Source organism: Diabrotica virgifera, chromosome 2, assembly GCF_917563875.1.
Source record: "Diabrotica virgifera virgifera chromosome 2, PGI_DIABVI_V3a".
In the NCBI taxonomy this organism is placed as follows: domain Eukaryota; kingdom Metazoa; phylum Arthropoda; class Insecta; order Coleoptera; family Chrysomelidae; genus Diabrotica; species Diabrotica virgifera.
In genome coordinates this window covers 112314969-112336956 of record NC_065444.1, presented here as the reverse complement: position 1 = coordinate 112336956, position 21988 = coordinate 112314969, and the positions used below count along the sequence as shown (strand labels likewise).

General features: G+C 31.6%; 1 protein-coding gene across 7 annotated transcripts in view; it reads left to right on the top strand.

Annotated features, from left to right (window-relative positions):
- LOC126880180 (RNA-binding protein 26) overlaps positions 1-21651 on the top strand; it is a 153439-nt gene extending 131788 nt beyond the window's left edge. For all 7 annotated transcript variants that reach the window (XM_050643953.1, XM_050643952.1, XM_050643950.1 and 4 more), the window contains 3 exons: positions 162-275; positions 5703-5852; positions 20491-21651. In XM_050643953.1, coding sequence (XP_050499910.1) covers positions 162-275; positions 5703-5852; positions 20491-20571 — 345 coding nt within the window. In that variant the 3' untranslated portion in view covers positions 20572-21651. The remainder of the gene's footprint in view (positions 1-161; positions 276-5702; positions 5853-20490) is intronic.
- The last annotated feature ends 337 nt before the right edge of the window (positions 21652-21988 follow it).

Below are 21988 nucleotides of genomic sequence, written 5' to 3'. Positions count from 1 at the left end.
AAAAGACAATTTGACAACCTTATTTCTTGACCAAATGTATGTTTCAGTACTTTTGGGAAGTTGTCTTAGTAAATCATACATATTATTGGACAATCATACATATTATTATAAACACTTTGTATAAAATTACTTTTTTTAATTGTTTTTGTTTGTTTTCATAGCAATATGGCGAAGTTGTGGATTATGAGGTGGATAGTTCACTTCCAAGTATAACACTAAACTACAAAACTAGGAAAGACGCTGAAATGGCACTACTTAAAGGAAAGCATTTCCAGGTAAGTTTGTACTATATCGATGCCTCAGAAGCCAATCGGTGAAGTCAATAAGTGTTTAAAATGAGATACTAAGATATTTCTGAAAGTAGTTCGAGAAATACCGGGTGTCCACTTATATTTTCCCCAATTTTAACTGCCTATAACTTCTAAACGGCTGAAAATAGAAATATGCGGTTTTCGCTGAAATGTTTTATTTTACTAAAAGTTTTGTCTGAATGGATTGAATTTTTTATATCGCTTTCAAATATGAAAATAAAAATTGCTGATTTTTGAAAAAAAAAACGTTGTTGACTTTTTTTAATAGAACACTCAGTATATTTTTTGTAAATTGAAAGAAATGTCATTCACCTATCCAGCGATATAAAGTTTTTCAAAATCGGTTGTCAAATCACTGAGTAATTAATTTTTAAAATGAGAGGTGCAACGTGGATATCACATACTAGACCAGGGCCCATCTGTAAAAGTATTAGTACATTTGGACGTTGAGAGGTGACACAAATTTTTTTGCAGAAATTGCTTGAAAATAAATCAAATAATAATATTTGAGTTATCCTCCCTCTCAAAAAGGTCCGGAACATTGTTTAAATAATCAAAATGTCGTCATACGCGCATCGGTTAAAAGTTATTCTCGAAGTGGCTTTATATCTGGTTGTCGTAGTATCATGGTTAATATTACTGAATAGAGAATTGAATAACCTATCAAATGAGCTATGGTGTATTCCACGAATATACGACTGTTGGATTATCGCGACAACGAATATTTTAGTGTGCAACATAAGAAGTACGAAAGTATTTTGCTCTAATAATTACTCCAATAAACAACAATATAATTTAGAATTTACTTTCGTTCATCATATTTTGCACAGTAAAATATTCGTTGTCGCGATAATCCAAGAGGGTCGTATATTCGTGGAATGGGGTATAGCACACGACTCCCAATTCCGTATTTAAAAATAAGGGGTGAGGCAATGGAAGGGAGGGGGTTGACAAACAACAGATGTATGTACCGCAAAAACGTGTCCCCCTTAAATCAAAAATTGACCTGTTTTTTTATTTCCTTAAAATCTAATAAATACTGCCAAATATCGAGGTGGGGACTCTTTTCTTTGGCCCACTCTGTGTAATAATCTGTGTTACATCTCATAAGTCATTTTTAGGGAGAACGTGACTTACACTTTGACTTCTGAAGCATCCATATACTTGATTATTTATTGTCGTAAAAGGTGTCGCTATAGAATACCGATATAGATGCTTTTAGAGAATTACGTATAGACCATAATAGTCCGGGAGGTAGCGTCAACTTTGACAGGAGCCTTTTTGGCATGGCTGTTTTTTTATATAGTCAGTTGTTTCAAAGTTTATTAACAAATGATGTGTCAGCTGGCCTAAAACCGGGACATAAAATGAAAAAAGACCAGCAAAATTAATAATAAAAATAATTACACTTTTATAAAAAAGAACTTTTTATAATACTACATGTTCATTAATATATTATTATATATTATAATATATTATAATACTACGACACAATATAAAAAACTAAAAAAGTATTATAAAAACAATTATATTTCAAATTAAAATGTCAATTTTAAAAACAAAAAGGATTTCCGACGCCGGGAATTGAACCCGATTCGCCTGGGTGAAAGCCAGGAGCCAGGCATTCTAACCACTAGGCCATTATGGATATAAGGTACGGAGATACATATTTGACATATAAGTTGTAGGGTTTTTCTATCTACTTTTATATTTTATCATTTCTTGCCTAAAAGCCCCGGAGTCACGCCAGCTGACAGACATTTTCGTTATCAAACAAGTACTATTTACCAAAGTCAATTCATAGAATCCGTACTAAAATCACCGTAAAAATTTGACACTACCTCCCAGACTATTATAATATATTACAATGAAGGCAGAAAGAAGCATTCTCATTCAGTTGTCAAAATGCCGAAACAGATGATTTTTATTTTTAAGTTACAATTTTTTGGCGTATATTTCATACTAGTGACGTCATCCATCTGAGAGTGATGACGTAATCGGTGATTTTTTAAATGGGGATAGGGGTCGTGTGGCAGCTCATTCGCAACCCAAGCTTTAATTCAAAGATGCAGAGATGTAAATCATGACGTTTTCATGTGCGCGATTGATTTTGAAAAGGCCTTTGATAAAGTTCGCCATGAAAAAATGCTACATATTCTCAAAACTACTGGTCTGGACGGTAGGGACATTAGAATAATCGCAAATTTGTATTGGGGCCAGGCTGCATGTGTTAGGGTTGGGAATCAGTGCTCTGAAGAAGTAAAAATCAAGCGTGGAGTTCGACAAGGCTGTATATTGTCACCAATGTTGTTTAATCTTTACGCTGAAACAATCTTAAATGAAGTGTTGGAAAACGCAAAAAAGGGAATACTCATTAATGGTATGCTTATGAACAATATCAGATACGCAGATGACACCTTGTTACTGACAGGGTCAATTGAACATCTTCAAGCGTTATTGAACCGAATGGTGGCATTCTGCGCGATATATGGACTCAAACTCAACGCAAGAAAAACAAAGTTTATGGTTATTAGTAAACAGACAGCCGTAAATAATAATAACTATAACGTAACAATCGGTAATGACTCAATTGAACGAGTAAGTAATATTGTATATCTGGGTACTCATATTAATGAAAGCTGGAACCCTAGTACAGAAATAAAAAGTAGAATTGCCAAAGCAAGAACAAGTTTTATGAAATTTAAGAAAATCATGTGCGGTCATGATCTAAATTTGGAACTTCGCATAACAATGGTTCGATGTTATATATTCCCAGTACTACTTTACGGGGTTGAAGCATGGACCCTGACAGAATCGCTTTTAAAAAACCTAGAAGCATTTGAGATGTGGGTCTACCGCCGTATTCTGAAGATCAGTTGGGTAGAAAGAGTCACAAACGAAAGGGTTTTGCAACGTTTGAATAAAAGTTGCGAAGTAGTGAACACGGTTAAAGGCGCAAATTGGAATACTTTGGTCATATAATGCGTCACCCAGAAAAATATGACATACTTCACCTTGTCATGCAAGGTAAAATAATGGGAAAAAGAAGTGTGGGCCGCCGTACAACTTCTTGGCTTAAAAACCTACGCCAATGGTTTGGGAAAACTAGCACTGAACTATTTCGTGCGGCTGTAAATAAGACAATGTTTGTTAATATGCTGGGCAACATGAGAGCCAACGATCGACAAACGGTCTCGGCACTTTAAGAAGAGAGGTAGCTCATTTGAAAGGGCGTTCAATTCTATATTCAGATATATAAACAATAGTATCATTACTTATACAGGGCTACCAAAAATTTTTTTTTTAATTAAATTAATTTACGCAAAAAGAAGAACGTATGTAATTTATTTAACACAAAATACATTGTACTGCTATCAGTAAATAGAAAAATGTTTGTTTCACAAATACACATTTTTTTTCGCTTAAATTAAATCACAAACAGCCTCCCACCTACCTCTTGGCAATTTGAACATTTAATTTAAGTGAAAAGCAATGTTTATTTACCAAATAAACATTTTTTTCTATTTTCTGATAGTAATAGAATGTATTTTGAGTTAAATAAATTGCATACATTCTTCTTTTTGCTTCAATTAATTTAATTCAAAAATAATTTTTTAGGCCACCCTGTGTAAGCAATTATATTAATGTTTATATTACTGAATAGAGAATTGAACACCCCCTTTCAAATGAGCTACCATACGACCCCTATTCCTATTTAAAAAATCATCGATTGCGTCATCACGCTCAGATGGATGACGTCATTAGTAGGAAATATATGCCAAAAAATTGTAATTTAAAACTAAAAATCGACCTCTTTCGGGATTTTTTTCTAAAGTCGTCCATTTTAGAGAAAATAAATTTATTCCATAATTTAGCTCCTCTCTGTATATAATATATAAATATATACATTAGGGATTAAATTGCTCTCGTCAAATATTACGTCACAATATAATAAAAATGTGTAATATAAAAATTCGAAAAAGGTATCTAGTAAAGTAATATGTAACAGATTTGCTATTTTTTACATAAAAGTTTATGTACTTCACGGGTGTTGGCATATAGAATGAACGATTGCCTTAAGGCTGTTTTATCAGTTGAAGCGCATTGCAATTTGAAATGGGCGTATCACTTACTTTCCTAGACTGCTTACGTCAGACCCACGTGACTCCCTGCTTGAAATTGATTTGAAGTAGGGAGTGCGACCGACAATTCGATCTTTACTCAGTAGCGCCGGCGGACAAGTATTTTAATGACAACAAAATGCATTATTCTCCATTCAAATTAGTTTTGTCGGGAATACTTTTTTAGATTGATTTTATCGTAGATAATATTTTAAAAAGAATTATCACATTTTTAATTTATATCTTAGCTAAATATAGTATTAAATAAAAATTTGTGAAACGTGAGTCCAAAAAACATCAGTTGTGTTGATTTATAATAAATTCAAAATAACATAAAAATATAAAAAAATTACAAATTTGTTGTCACAAACAAATAACCAATTTTGCAGTTATAGCTTGAAAATGATCTCAAGAAGTTATTTATTTGTTAGAGAAAACTGATATTAGCCTAGTAAAAATTAAAATATTTTATTTATCTATAAAAAATTGGTACCTGGCAAACCATCATAATAGTAAATGTATTTATCTGGCAAGTATTTCGAGGTGACGCGACGCACTGTGAGGAAAAAGTCCTCGGAATGGAATATGTATATGTTACCGGCCAAACCCGATTTCAGGACAAACTAGTTTTTACTAGTTTTTAAACTGTAAACACTAAGCAAGTTGATGAAGAAAATACAAGAATGAATAACTGGAAATGGATTCTGATTCAAGCGAACTGACCGACTGACCGTACGCTCATGAGATTTGACGTCACGAAGGCGATAACGATGAAACTAAGCGCCAATGATAAGTAACACGTTTCACTATTAGATTTCAATATTTTTAGCAATTTTCTTCAAAGTTGGAACACGCTTTTCTCGATTATTACTGGACACAGAAAGGTGAAAAAAAAATCAAGGATTACAGAAAAAACTCTTTCAAGTGATGGGAGTAAAAAGTTTGGTTATAATAGGACGTTAAACATTATAATCTAATTTTTCAACAGAATTTTCAAAAAAATAAAAAAAAGTAAAACCATCATTTTAAAGGCAACATAATTTCGAACGACGTGTCCAAATTTCGAGACATTCTGTCGGTAAATAACAGAGAAAACACTGTCCCTAGGTTTTGGTGCACCGATAAAACAGCCTTAAATAGATGGACAAAAAAAATGTTTGTAGCATTATTCCTGTTATTTTTAGCAATAGCTCTCATTATTATTGATATTTATTATTCCGATTTCTTTTTCACGATACTTCATTTATCAGCATTAAATTTTTCAAACTAGGATCGGACGTTATCGATAACTTGGAGCAATAACAAACAATTACATAGACAAAGGAGCAGTAGTTCCACTACAACAACTAAAACTGTGATGCTGTCAGATGTTGATGAAGATCAATTGATTGATTCTAGTCTGCTGGAAGGCGATGATGATGTAAGTAATTTGTTGACCTTTTTTTATTCATTTTGAAAATCCGAATAAATATTTTTTGTAACAGCACTTTTTTGCATTGAAAATTGTTTTTTAACTACTTAAATTTAATGATATAAAAACCGAGCAACAGGAACCTTGCGGGAAAATAGATTAGCGAAGTGTCCAGTACAGAATACAAAAAAACCCTTGGTAAAGAAGGTCGTAGATCATATAATTTTCGATTTTATGCAAATGGAGAATTACTTTTGTAAAATAGAACGATAATGTGTTAGATTAGATTAGATTACATGAGGTCGTTAAATCTATGCAGCCTCTCCGCATTTCGACCCATTAGTCCAGAAACCGAAGCTTTTCGGCTCGCAATTTTTACAGAATGGATCGATTTACTTGAAAATTTGAGAATAAGTAGTGGATAGTCCAAGGATCAAAATCTATATGATGCCGAAAGGCGCTTTTACCATGGGGGTGGTTGCCATCTCGGCGGTGGAAATTTTTTATCAGAATTAGACCGCAACAGTTGATAAAAGCTTTCATTCTAAGCAAAAAATGTTCTATAAATTCTTTTGAAAAAATTAACAGTTTTCGATATATTCGCTATCGAAAGTGTTAATTTTATATCGAAAAAATCAATGTTTTTCGATATACTCATTTACGATTCACTTAATTTTTGCCGTAGAAAAAAATGTTTTCAAACCAAGTTCTTGGGAATTAAATAACATACAATTTCATATTTAAACATTTTTTCGTATCTCTGATGCTAATCTTTATATTCTGAAGAAAAAGGCATTTTTACCAAACTACAAAAATTCGTTATTCGCTTTTAACTCCATTTTTTTTTAAAACTGATCATTCTAAGCCGGTCAAACTTCTAGAACCTATTAATAATACATAAATACAGAAGACCAAATAAGGTCAATGACTAATTTTAATTAGGGTGGTGATTAGAGGGTCGTTTCCGATCCCTTTTTCGCTGAAAAAAATAGGAATTGACATTCTTTTTATTATAGGTCACTTAATTTTTGAGCTAGGGACTTTTTTTATTTCTGGGTGTAGATATTTTTAAATACTTTAAATTAGTTTCAACAAGTTATCCTCGAAAAATGCATAGTTTTCCCGTCTTTTGACTTTGAAACTACAATATTTAGCATTTGACGAAGAAGAGCTAACATATAATAAAGTATAGCTTGATTACTATTGGTCTTAAAGAAAATTAAAAAACGGTTTTGTTTATTTTTTCAAAAGGTACATTTTTGTTAAGCAAAATTGTTTTGATAAAATGAAAACTTTTTGAGTTATTAGCACAATAGTGAACAAAAACATTGATTTTTTCGATATAAAATTAACACTTTCGATAGCGAATAAATCGAAAACTATTAATTTTATCAACAAAATGTATAGAACGCTTTTTGCTTAGAATGAATGTTTTTGCCAATTTTGCAAAAATAAAATAAAAAATTTCCACTCCCGAGATGGGGTGGCAACCACCCCCATGGTAAAAGCGCCTTTCGGCCTCATATAGATTTTGATCCTTGGACTATCCACTACTTAATCTCAAATTTTCAAGCAAATCGAGCCATTCTGTAAAAATTGCGAGGTTTTGTCCTATTTTAAGCTTCATTACTTGTACTACATAGAGATCTTTTGTGTATACCTTAATCTAGGTTAAACTCTAGGATGCCAATACTTCTGATGAAGTTGATTAGCATTCTAGGTGACTTGTTTCCTATGTCAGAGGGCGCTAGAGTGACCTCTTCTATGAATTCTAGTCGTTTACAGAACAGTTCTACACAGTTGCGTAGTATATGTTTGCCGTTTCTTTTTCGTTGTCACAGAAACGACAGTTCTCACTATCTGATTTCCCCATTTTTTTGAGATGATATCTCAGAGGGCAGTGATCACAGTGAAGGCTAGTGACCATTTTTATATCTTTTTTAGTCATTGCGAAACGGCGTTTTGTTGCAGTAAGCGACACTTCTATGAGCCTTTTTGCTTGCCTTCGTCATGGTGTGTTAGACCAGTATAATAGTTGTAGTTGATTGAGTTCACAGGTCAGGAGTTCCTCTCTCATATGGCTTTTTGATAGTCCACAGAAGGGTTCTGGATCTCGGAGTGGGGTATTAGCGTCTTCTTTTGCGAGGTGATCAGCTTCCTCATTTCTTGCAGTTCCTTTGTGACCTGGCATCCACTTTGTTGCGTTCCGCCAAGTTCTTGAGAGATAGTTTCCAGTCCCAAACCAACTTTGACTCACAAGTAAATGACTTTAGAGCTTTTAGGGCAGCTTGGCTGTCTGATAAAATAAAGACTTTTGCCCTACCAGTGTCTCGGTTAAGACATTCTTGGGCACTAATGTTTATGGCATATATTTCTGCCTGAAAGATAGTTGCAGTGTTTCCAAGAGATTTGGATAGCCTGAAATAGGGCCCAGTAACTCCCACTCCTACCCTTTCATCTATCTTAGGTTCACCTGTATACCACACGAGTGAACCTTCATCCAGTTTCGGTTCAACTTCTTCACCCATTTGGTGGTTTTTATGACCATTCAAAGGGTGTTCCGAAGTCGAATTTGACTGGCATAACATCTGTAGGCCTGTCCTTAGAATTCAATGGAATTCCAAGATTTTTAGATGGCCCACTAGATCGCCAGGTTTCATTATTTGTATCAAAAGCTCAAAGAAAAACGTTTATTTGTTAACCGCAAGTTTATAATGGCAGGGGAGCCCAAGCGGGGATTTTTGCAGTAACACGAGCGCGTCAGATTATCATATGGGGAGAAACCTGGTACCCTGTAGATGTACCTCTACCATATATTGGCTCTAAACACAGGGGAGTTCGTTAAGGAGGGCCGAAAAAAATCTATCCTTAGAAAAACTCGAAATCGTCAGATTAAGATAAAGTAAGTTAAGTATATGCAAAACAGTGTACATTTCAAAAATCTGACGATTTGGGCGGGGCGTAAGGAAATGGGTGAGTCACAAAGTTTCACAAGAAAAAAGCGAATATTTCGTGACATGTACGATATAATAATAATAATAATAATAATAATAGCTTTATTGCTCAACAGTTTCCCATTTACAGGACAATGATAAAAATATTACATAATTTATAACACCTATAGGTAAGATTTAAGCAGTAGTACCAAAAAAATAACATTAATAATACAAGTTAGACTAAAATTAATATAAATTCAAACCGAAAAAGAAAATAAATTAATAAAAAAAATAAAATAAAAAATTAGTTTATAATACGAGTGGTAAAAAAAATAAAATAAAAAATTAGTGCTTATTTCAGACACTCAATAGCTACTTTTATAAAGTTCCTTTGAGAACATGAAAAAATGTCACAATGCTTACCAATAACATTAAAATTTCTACACATTACATTAATAGGAGCCTTACATAGAATATTTGTACGAGCTCTTGTACACCTAAATAATACATTTGTTCTTAAATTTGACCTTGGAATATTAAAATTAATGTTTTGTAATATTGAAATACAATCAATTGCATTATTAACAAGTTTGTACAAAAAAATTAAAGATGCAACTTTTCTTCTTAATTCTAAACTACACATACTAAAACGATCACACAAGTAATTATTATCTATACCTCTAGCCGGATAAAGACCATTTACTTTAAACATTAAAAATTTTAGAAATTTTCTCTGAACGCTTTCAATTGCAATGTTATGACAATCATAGAAAGGACTCCATACAATACTGGCATATTCAAGTTTAGAGCGGACATAAGTATAATATAGCAATGTTAATGACTTTATATTATTAAATGACTTACAATTGCGAATTAAAAACCCATAAGCCTTCAACGCTTCAGAAACTTTAACACACATATGTTCCACAAAAGTGAGTTTTGTGTCAAAAATTACACCCAAATCCTTAACCGTGTTCTGCCTTTCTAATATTCTATCGTGACAACTATAGTTAAATACAAATAAACTTGATTTCCTAGAAAAAGTGACTACTTTACATTTTTTTGTGTTAAGTTGTAATTTGTTGCTGTTGCACCAATTTTCCAATATTTCTATATTCTGCTGAAGTTGGTTACAATCATCCAGCTCCCTAATAGTAGAAAATATTTTCAAATCGTCAGCAAAGCCCAATCTTTCGCATGAAATATTTTCAAGAAGGTCATTAATAAATAGTAGAAAGAGCAATGGACCGAGATTGGAACCTTGAGGCACACCAGACGCAGCAAGATATTTTTCTGAGACATAACCATTATATGCTACAAACTGCATCCTTCCCTGAAGATACGATTTTAACAATAAAAGAGCACTGTCAGTAAAACCAAATGTTGAAAGCTTGCTAAGTAATACTTCATGATCAATTCTGTCAAAAGCCTTCGAAAAATCGGTATATATAACATCAACTTGGCCATTATCGTCAATAACTTCAGAAAGATATTGGGTAAAATAAACCAAGTTGGTTACAGTTGATCTTTTACTAACAAAACCATGCTGATGAGATGAAATATAAAGTTGAACAGAAGATAAGATCCTATTATATAATACGATTTCGAAAACCTTTGAAAAATTAGATAAAATAGAGACAGCTCTATAGTTTTCTATTTCTGACTTCACCCCAGCCTTAAATATCGGACACACCCTTGCTTCCTTCCATAGTTCTGGATACTTCATTTTTTGTATAGATAAGTTTATAATCTTGGTTAAAGGTATGACAAATGCACCAGCGCAATCTTTAATAAGAAACGAGGGAATCTTGTCAGGGCCTGATGTCATCTTATCTTTTAACTTTCTGATAGCAGCATTTATTTCATCCTCTGTAACCGATTGAAAATTAATTGATGTCATATATGGGTTTATTGGATAATTGCAACCACCTTCATCATCAGAAACTAAATAAACACTACTGAAAAATTCCGCAAAAGCATTCACTATAGCTTGCGGATCTTTGTAATCACTTCCCTCAAAACTCATGTTTCCAGGAATTCGTGATGATTTATTTCTAGAGTGAATGTAAGACCAGAACTTAGTTTTGTCTTAAAATATAGTTTTGTCACTCAGTTAGTTAGAAGTTTTGTCTCAGTTAGAACTTAGTTTTGTCACGATATATCAAATACGTGCTCAATATTTCTCAAAAATCTATCGAATGATACCAAACATGATTCCCCACGGAGAGGGGTGGGGGGTAAATTTAAAATTTTAAATACGAATCCCGCGATATTTCACGAAATGAACATCAGACCGAAAAACTGAAAATACACGTATTCAGTATGTTTGAAAAATCTATCGAATGGCACCAAACACGACCCCACACGGAGGTGGGGTGGGGGGTTAATTTAAAATTTTTAAATAGGAGCCCCCATTTTTTATCGCAGATTCGGATTCCTTACGTAAAAATAAGTAACTTTTATTTGAAACATTTTTTCGAATTATGGATAAATGGCACTATAATCGGAAAAAACGATTGTTGGAAATGTAAACTCCCCACTAAAATGGAAAATTTTACTTAACTTTTTTTGGTTTTAGAACCTACTCTTCACAACCCAAAAGGTCCCCAAAGCGCTCGAGTGACTGCACATGTAGCATACTATCCTCCCCTACTATAATACATTCATAGGGGGCATGGATCAACACTAATGGGTTGTTGCAAAATATGCCACTAAAATCGGAGCTAAGAAGTGATATTGGCCAATATTCACACGGCTGATTGATATGTCATTAGTAAATTCACAGCTTCTCTAAAAAAGAGTTAATAAGTCAAATAATACTTTATTAAATTTTCGTCGATCTGTAGCAGTTTCCTACCTAAAGTTCACTCTTAACAAGTTCTTGGGCCTATTGAATAAAAAGAAATATTTGCTTTTACTTAAAAGTATTTAAGTATTTACTTAATAGTAATTAAATAAAGCATTAAAGAAATGACTTTATTCAATTACTATTAAGTAAATACTTAAATATTTGTAAGTAAAAGCAAATACTTATTTTTATTCAATAGACCCATTATCTTTTGATAGTAGTTCAAGTAAAATATATAAAATTCAGCTTTTATACTTTAAGGAAAGTAATATAATATTTTACACATCTTTGCTACCTGTTACCTGCTCAAGTAACCACGATCCAAAGTCCGTACTCGCTGATAGTTTTTACCTGTGTTGGCGACATGCGCAGAGAAACTTTCAGATGTTATTAAATATGGAATGCCCAGCGGCCATGGGCTCTTGGGGCTTGGGGCTATTAGATGTTTGTGTAATGTTTAAGAATATGTTCTAAAGCAGTATGCAACCATTTTTTAAATAACAAATATAAAAAAAAATCTCCCAAAATGATGATTTTAATGGAAAATTTAAAAAATTAACGTTGTAAAATGTTTTTGTTTTTTTTTATCAAAAATTACAATAAAGTCCTTATTTTTAATATTTCATATTACCACCTCTATTTTGAATTACGCTCCTCATTCGAGTTGGCATTGAATTGATCAAATTCTGAATGTTGTTTTGAGGAAAATCTTCCCATTCATCGATGAGCACCAACCTAAGCGGCTCACGATTTATTGGAGCAGGTGTTCCCTTTCTTGCTCTTCGGTTGAGTTGGTCCAAAACATGCCCAATCGGGTTCAGATTTGGGCTTTGAGCCGGCCAATTTATTTTTAGCACACCGACGGTTTCCAGTTATACGGTATACTGGGTACGTATGGCCGCGGGTTATCTTACATGAAAATAAAGTTTTCGCCCACAAACCCAGCAAAAGGCATTACATGCTCGTCTAGAATTTCGGTAATGTATTCGTGAGCATTCAACGCTCTATCAAATGCCTGCCCAAAATATTGCCGAACCTCCTCCAAACACAACATGTACTCGTCGAACACAAGCAGCATACAGGGTGCGCCAAACTTCTGGTTTTCTTTGATTACGGCTAAACTGTGGGATCTACAAAAAAATGTTTTTAACAAAACTAATGTATATCAAAACCGTCTATAATTTAAAATTATTTTTAATTATACAGGGTGAGTCAGAACGACGGTATGAACCAAAGTTGTATTTTTTAAATGGAACACCCTATATATTAAATGATTTTTGAATATACTTTTTTAAAATATGAAAAATTTGTATAAGGTCTTATAGGCCTAAAGTTAATAATTTTGGAAATATTTACATTTTTATTGAGAAAAATGGTAATATTTGTAGGGCTGTGGATTATGTTTCCAAAGTAATAAAAATTTAAGTGGTAGGTCAAAGTTTTTATAATATAGTATCATTTTTAAATAATTTAATATCTTTTACTTATAGCCATAAAATATACAGTGTGATCACTATTTGCAAATACAAAATTTTCTCATTTTTTTTTAATGGAACACCCTGTATATTAGTATTGCATTTTGTAGTAAATATTACAACCTTTCTTTTGGTATAAGGTTTTATGTACATAGCATGTTTGGTTTTGTAAATATTTAAAAAAGAACTATAGATTTTACGTTTTGCGGATATTTTATATCCGCGATAATTTTAATTAATTTTTTTGCAAAAAAAATTATAATCTGATTTTAGAAACATACACTAAAATATCAAAGATGAAAATAAAAACGTAATTAAAGGTTAAAATAAAACGTATGCAAGTGCAACTTAATTGAATTTAATAACTTTAAAATTATGTTACAAACAATATTTTACCATACTAATAAGTAATTAATATGGACAAATTAATTATTAAATTAAACAACTAATTTTAAAATCTACCCTAGAAATTTTTCTACCCTAGTAACTTTATTGTACCCAATTTTGATAGTTAAATTGTATTTACGAGTAAGATCAGTTAATAACTTTTTAATTTACCTACATCTTGAGAACGTATAAAGTATGCTTTGAAACAAATGAACGTTATAGAAGTATAATATTATGAAGTAAATAGTATCTATGTAGTCGTGTCACAAAAGCTGGTAATAATTTCTATGTAATGGTCTCGCCCAAAACAAATGTCATAATCACCAACTGTTCGGTTGAAAAGATAAATTTTCAACTACAAAAGTATTATTCTTTTTCTCATGATCATCTTTCAGTGCATCACAGTTTTTCGATTTCTTTCTAACGCATTAAATTATATGTGACAGAAAAAAGGCACGTCCGTGATTACAGACATTTACAACATTTATTCTAGTTATTCTAGTTGTCGATAGATGGCGCCATAATAAAAAAAATATTTTTTTTTATTAGATAATAATATTACAAATATAATCTGTATAATTTATAAGACTATACAAATCAAAGAAAATACCATTTTATAAATGCAAGAAACACATTTGATTTGTTTTTATTCTAAATTGAAAATAAAATGTGCCAACTGTCAGATTTAACTAAAATGTTATGTTAGAATAAATGTCATAAATGTGTATTATCACGGACTTACCCCTTTTCCTATCATTTGTTACGCACTGAAAAATGCTCATGAAAAGGACAATACCAGCTTTTGTGACACCAGTTAATACTATTTATATTAATAATTTGGCTGATACATTTAACATTCATTTGTTTCAAAGCATACTTTATAATTATGTTCTCAAGATGTAAGTAAATTAAAAGTTTAACTGATCTTACTCGTAAATACAATTTAACTAACAAATAATTTGGTAAAAGAAAGTTGTTGTGGTAGAAAAATTACTAGGTTAGATATCAAATTTGGTTGTTTATTTAATTTAGTAACTAATTTATTCATTCATTAGTATGGTAAAATATTTTTTGTAAAATAATTTTAAGATATTAAATTCAATTGAATTGTACTAGTATACGATTTATTTTAATCTTTAATTACGTTTTTATTATCATATTTATTATATTATTGTATGTTTCTAAAACAAGATTATAATTATTTTTATTTTGCAAAAAATTGTTTTAATAAAAAATCCGCAAAAAGGTAAAGTCTATAGTTTTCTTTAAATATCTACAAAACGAAACATGCTAGGTACATACAACCTTATACAAGCGAAAGCATCGACTATTTCAGGATCCAAATTTCTTTGCGCATGTACGATCCGCCATGTTTCATGTATTATTTCTTATTTCTCAACCTAACCCCTAACAACTGTTTGTTGAACTTAACAAATAATGTGAATGTATTTGTATAATTATTATTGTGTTGTTTAATCTTTTCTTATTGTAGAAAAAAGGATAATACTATTAAATATATCTATTGTTAAAATAAACTCTCATTGTGATGGCTACACGCAAAGGTGGATTTTCTTGTGTGGTTCGTAGTTCGTACTGGGATGCCCCACTAGATCGTGAACAAATAATTCTCTTTTCAGTACCGAGAAATCGTAGCAGGTAAACGATCGTAGGGCAATGAGAGAAGTTCCTTTTATTATGTGAACATTATGTGATTCATTTTCAAACATTTATGTGATTTCATATATCTACGTACCTATCTATTAAAATTATTTATTCCCAGATTTTTAATAAAGAATAAAAACAATTTAAACATAGCTATTTTATTAGTGTTTTATGTAATTTGCAATAGTATTATTTTATTTCCAGTTAACAAACATTTGCTTAATTTTGTTCAGATCATTAAGTATTTGTCTTAGCACCCTATTCAAAATAAGTTTTCGTCATCGTAATACATTTGAAATCTAACAAACTTTAGTGTGTACGGTTCTAGAAATAAAAGTCATTTTGAATTTATGCAAGGCAGGTCCACAACATCAATTTTTATTTTATGTCAGCTGAGGGAAACACTTACGAGTGGAAGAGAAAGACTTGCACATAGTGTTTATTAATCTTGAGAAGGCATATAGCAAAGTTACCAGAAACCTATTGGTACGAAGTAGGAACGGAGTGTCAGCTGCATATGTGAGAGTGGCATAAGAGATGTGTCAGACGGTAACAATTAGAGAGCAGCTAATATGCAGCTGAAACTGGAAAATTTTGTGTGAAAGCAGAGCTTCATTAGGGTTAGGTTAAGTTCCGTATTAAACCCGCAGTTATTAATAACTAGAACTAGCGAATAACTAAAAAAGATAATGTTAGGAATCAGTATATACGATAAAATTAGGTGTGTATCCTATTGGAAACAAAATAAGAAACAGGTTAAGGTGGCTAGATGCTAGATCTGATATCTTCTTTGTTTCATATAGGCAGTACTGCCTGTTTTTCTTCAACGGTGCATTTCATTCTGTCCCTAAATTGTCATTACAGCTTTTCCTTGGGCGTCCTATACTTCTTCTGCCTAACAGTGACCTGTCCCTGGCTATTCTTACTATCCTTGATTAAAACATCCTGCTTATATGTTGAGTCCACTCTTCTTTTCTGTTCTTTACCCAGGTATTTATATTGTCTACCCCACATATATGCTTCTGATTTCCTCACTTCTTACCCTGTCCTGTAGTCCTTTTCCAGCAATCCTTCTTAAGATCTTCATTTCGTTGGTCTCCAGATGTCTGTGTGCTTTGCTTGTATCTGGTCTTGTTTCGGCCGTATAAGTCATAACGGCCTAATAACTGACTTATTGGGGTCTTTGTTTGCACTCTTACGTGTTTGTTTTTCCAAATTGTGTCATTTAAGCATCGGGCCGTTCTATTGGCTTTAATGATTTGTTCTTTTACCTCTTCTTCGATATTGTTGTCAGCTGATAGATTAATTCCCAGGTATTAGATGCTAGATGTGATGGAATAATTGTTATATATCCAGGCAAGTTGAATTTGGTACAGTACAACCAGAGTTTCCAGAAACCTCAGATACACAGAAAGAAATCGAAGGTGAATAAAGTCATTCTAGCCTCAGCCGCAGAGTTTCCTCGTGCAGCGAGAATATGGTGGTGTTGGAGGTCAAGAGACATTCAAAGAAATTTCTCAAAAGGAAGCAAAAAAGTTATCAACATAAGACAAAGTTAATAGAAAATTTGAAAGTATAATTCTGTACTAAGTTAAAAGGTCTTGGGTCAAAAATATCTATTTTGACAAGTTTTTTAGTACGAAAAAATGTAATAGAAATCGATAGAAATTTTAATCTCTATTTTGAAATTAACTATTAAATTCAACTAAGCATTAAAAATCCGTCACGTTTATATAAGTTTACAAAACTTAGTCAAAATCGATATTTTTAACTTAAAACCTTTTTACTTATCAGTACAAAATTGATATATGGGTTATATTAAATTATACATAAAAAAATACAATTCATATTAAATAGATCAACTTAAAAACACTATAGTTTTAATTATTACTTTGTTTCTCAGTGTAACTCAAATTTCCTACTGTTTTGAACGAATTTTTCATTACTTTTCTCAGTGTGGTGTGAAGTATTACCCCTAGCATTCTCTGACGGATATTTCTGTCCCCTGAATATCAAAGGAGCCGACAGGTACTTTCGCTTCTTGTTGGATGGAGTATTGTTTGCTTATACCAAAAGAAAGGTTGTAATATTTACTACAAAAGGCAATACTAATATACATGGTGTGTCCCATTAAAAAAAATGAGAAAATTTGCAAATATGTAGTGATCGCACTGTATATTTTATGGATATATGTCAAATATGTTAATTTATTTAAAAATAACAGTATACTAAAAAAACTTTGACATGTCATAACAAATTTTATTGTCTTGAAAGCCTAATTCACAGCCCTTTGAATATTACCATTTTTCTCAATAAAAGTGTAAATATTTCGGAAATTTTTAACCTTAGGCCTATAATACCTTATATAAATTCTTAATATTTTTAAAAAATATATTTAAAAATGATTTAATATATAGGGTGTTCCATTTAAAAAACACAACTTTGGTTCCTACCATCGTTCTGACTCACCCTGTATAATCTAAAATAATTTTAAATTATAGACGGCGTCGATATACATTAATTTTGTTAAAAACATTTTTTTGTATATTCCATAATTTAGCCATAATCAAAGAAAACCAGAGCTTTGGCGCACCCTGTATATCGTTTTTCACGTCTTCTGTACGTTTTGATTTTACCGCCTGAGTCATAAAAAACCATTCTGGACTCATAACTAAACAAACAATTTTTACAATTTTCTGTCGTCCAATGCTCGTGGTTTCTAGCAAACTTACGTAGGCGTTGCCGATGTGCTGCTGCTAACAAAGGTCCTGTTGCTGGGCAGCGAGCCCTTAGACCAAATTCCCCCAACCTTCTTCTCACTGTAGAACTGCTGAATATGTCCACCCGTGAGAATTTTGAAAACGGTTTTGGGTTGCTCTAGTCGTAAAGAACCGATTTTGAAAAGAAGTGCATTGCCAAGAACGGTCTGCTCTGGCCGTTGTGGTTCTTCTCGGGACTGATCCTGGTCGTTGTTCGTGAAATCTCTACGAATCGTTGGTATGTTTTTTGGACAATACAACGACTGACTCCAAGCTGTCTGGCCACTTACCTTTGACCCATTTCATTATCAATCAAATTAATAATTTGAACCAATCTAACACATCTCTCAGCGATAGTTTTAAATTTAAGAATTGTACAATTTCACTCTTTGAACAACTGTACACTAATGAAAAGTTTTTGAAAAACAGAACAGCCATATTAAAAAGAAAACAACACGTGCATTCTCCGGAAGTCGTAAAACTGATATCAATTCTCCGAAGTTATTACCCTTCAAGGAGTAGGCGCAAAATCTAGGGCCAATACTATTTAAATGCATTCATTTTTTTTTCGAATCCTGAGGAAACTAATAAGTATTTTTGAAAAATTGAACGCATAATGAAGGATTACATTATTACCGAGGCTCGAAAGTCCCTGAAAACTTCTATAATGTTTACTTTAATAAGTTACAGGGGTAAAAAAAGAGAAAATTTAGTGTATTTTTTAGTGTCAGATATTTCATTCAAAAGAAACTTTTTGTTTATAGTTCAGAGAAATAAGGAAAAAAATAGCCTGTTGGTGACACAACCCCCTCCAGGCCGAAACCAAATTTTTTGAGTAATATGGACATCTATATTAATAACCTAAATATTTCCTGCAGCCGATTTTGATGATATACATAGTTATAAACAAATGAAGTTCAAAAAACGGTAAATTCTCGCTTTGTTCGTCTATTACTAAGAAAATAGGCATTTTAAACAAATTTGAGAGTAAGAAACTCATAAACGGTATAAAAAACTTCAATATGGCGTTTGCTTAATATGTCTATCCTTATTGGTTGCTTAGAAAATTGCAAAATAAATCATAAATTTTGAGTTTTTCTAAATGTTTATAACTTATGTAAAAATTAACTTAGAACCTTCTTATTACACGGAATGCTGAGACTTATGGTGCTTAATTCATACCCTAAATTTCGAAGAAATTGGTCAAATAGTTTAAAAGTTATTTAATTTGTTTATCCCAAATTTATTTTTTTTTGCAACACTAAGTCAGAAAATGATGAAGCTACAGTAATACTTTGGATAGTTTATGCAAGAAGGAAATTTACAGTATTAATTTAATTAAAAAAAAAATTACAAAAAATAATTATAAATATTGCAAAATTATTTTGCAAAAACATGTGAATTAAATAAATGGGGGGGCTAACTTTGTCCCTAATTGTCCTAGGACAGTTGTTTTTCTTTCTAAATGTGTATAAAAATTCAGTCTTTCTAAATATGAAAAAATAGTTTTTCTACCGGTAACGGTTAAAAAGTTATTCTAATTGTTTATAAGTAAGCAAAAAATCAATGTTTTTTTCAAAATAATTTTACACTGTTTAAAATTATTTTTTGTCATTTATTTTTAATAATGGTAATAGTATAAATGTTCTTCTTTCATAAACTGTCCGAAGTATGATTGTAGCCTCATAATTTTCTGACTTGTAGTGTTGCAAAAAAAATTAATTTGGGATAAACAAATTAAATAACTTTTAAACTATTTGACCAATTGCTTTGAAATTTAAAATATAATTTAAGTACAAGAAGTATCAGCATTCCGTGTAATAAGAAGGTTCTAAGTTAATTTTTACATAGGTTATGAATATTTTTAAAAACTCAATATTTATGATTTATTTTGCAATTTTCTAAGCAACCAATAAGGATGGACATATTCAGCGAACGCCATATTGAAGTTTTTTATACGATTTATGAGTTTCTTTTACTCAAATTTGTTTAAAGTGCTTAACTTTTTGGAAATAGACGAAAAAAGCGAAAATTTAGCGTTTTTTGATCTTCATTTGTTTATAACTATGTATATCATCAAAATCGGCTGCAGGAAACATATAGGTTAATAATATAGATGTCCATACTACTCAAAAAATTTGGTTTCGGTCTGGAGGGGGATGTGTCACGAGAAAAATCTTATTTCTCTGGACTATTATTCTAAGGGACTTTCGGCCCTCGGTTTTAATGTAATATTTCATTCCTCGTTTTAATTTTTCAAAAATACTTATTAGTTTTTGCAGGATTCGAAAAAAATAAATGTATTTAAATAGCATTGGCCCAAGATTTTGAGCCTACCCCCTTTGGCACCGTTTGGCGGTGCCTAAAAGTGTTTCTGCATTGTGGGGGTTTAGTTAAAATACAATACATTAGAATAAATTGCATAAACTTAAAATTATTGACAAATTCTTATAAAATTCTAGGTGGCCTTTTTTAATGACGCTCGGTGTATAGATTAAATTCGTTCATGACATTATTTACTACTTAACTATAATCTATTTTTTTAAAATTATCATTTAACAATTTTTTTAATTTCTTTAGTTGGGCCCGGAGATTTCAGAAGAAGCTTTATTACAAGACGACGAAGAGGAGGACGAAGAGGATAGATCCTGGAGACGATAGTAGAAGGATAATGAAATTGATATTTTTTTACCATATCGACAGTTCAGCTTTTTTTAAATTAGTACTAAACAGCTGTCGAGTGTGATGAGTTAGAGTTCGGTTTGACTGTTTTTTACTGGCTGTATGCAGCCAACAGTTTTATGTACAAAGATAATTGTTATACATAATAAATATTAGTTTTTTTAAACGATATCAGTGGAAAGTAGACATGCTAGGAATATTTATCTAAACGTTAAAATTAAAAACAAATGTGATTCTTCAGATTTATGGTCTGTTACTAATTTATATTCGAATTAAATATTTAAATATTTTTTAACATATCTAAGGGCCGGTTTTTCAGTGCTGGGTTAACCCAGATTTTTCGGTCACCGAAATTTTTATGGTTAATCAGTTTTTCAATACTAGGTTATCGCTTAAACCCGTTTAAGTTGACCAAGATTTTAACCGAGACTCGCTATCATAGGTGGTTTAACTCCGAATTTTCCGACAGACGTTTATCTATATTTGCTGACAGAAGAGGTTAGTTAAATTATGACATTTTGTGTTATCGCGGGAAATATTGTATTATGTATTATTATATTCTTGATTATATCTTCATCATCAGATGAAAAATCGGAACTTGAATGCATTAATCATTTTTGTAATGTTATGTTATTTGTTATTTATAAAACAGGTTATGAAATTCTATTTTGTTTATTTTTCTGTCAAAAATCTATAGAATTGCACATCTTGGTTTAAAGCACTGAAAAACGATATAAGGGTTAAAATATTGGTTAAAATTTAAACTAGGTTAGCTAACCAAAATTTTAACCGCTCACTGAAAAACCGGGCCTAAGTTCAGTTAATTGTCAGAAATTGTTTTTATATTTACGCCACTTTATTTATGTTTTCTATAACCATTGTTATATTAAGTCAATGCACGGAATGTACTAAAGTAGTTAGTAAAGTTAATAGTCAAATACATAAGTGTCGTAATAATGATTATTTGATTGAGTTATTGATTTTTGTATTTTCAGTATTAATTACAAGATTGCCTTTTAACTTCTTCTTTTATGAGGAATTTGCTGGCTATATACTATATATTTTATTTCTTATTAAATTGAGACACTGCACTATGCCACTAGTTTGGAACTATTCAAGTAATAGATAATTCTACGTAACGAAGCCACAACAAACATCTCCCTTAAACTTTAGGTTTTGGGGTAAACTAGTGAACGCGAACTACTATAGAGTGCTAGTCAAAATAATAGTGACATTTGGAGGGAGGAAATAAACGGACGTAGGTTTCTAAGTCATAACAGGTGAAGTAAAACTGACAGATGACGTTACAGAGCCACTTTGACCGATAATTTTAAATAGTACCTTATATCAAATATCCCGTTTGAAAGTTATTGAAAATACCTATTTAATCATACTA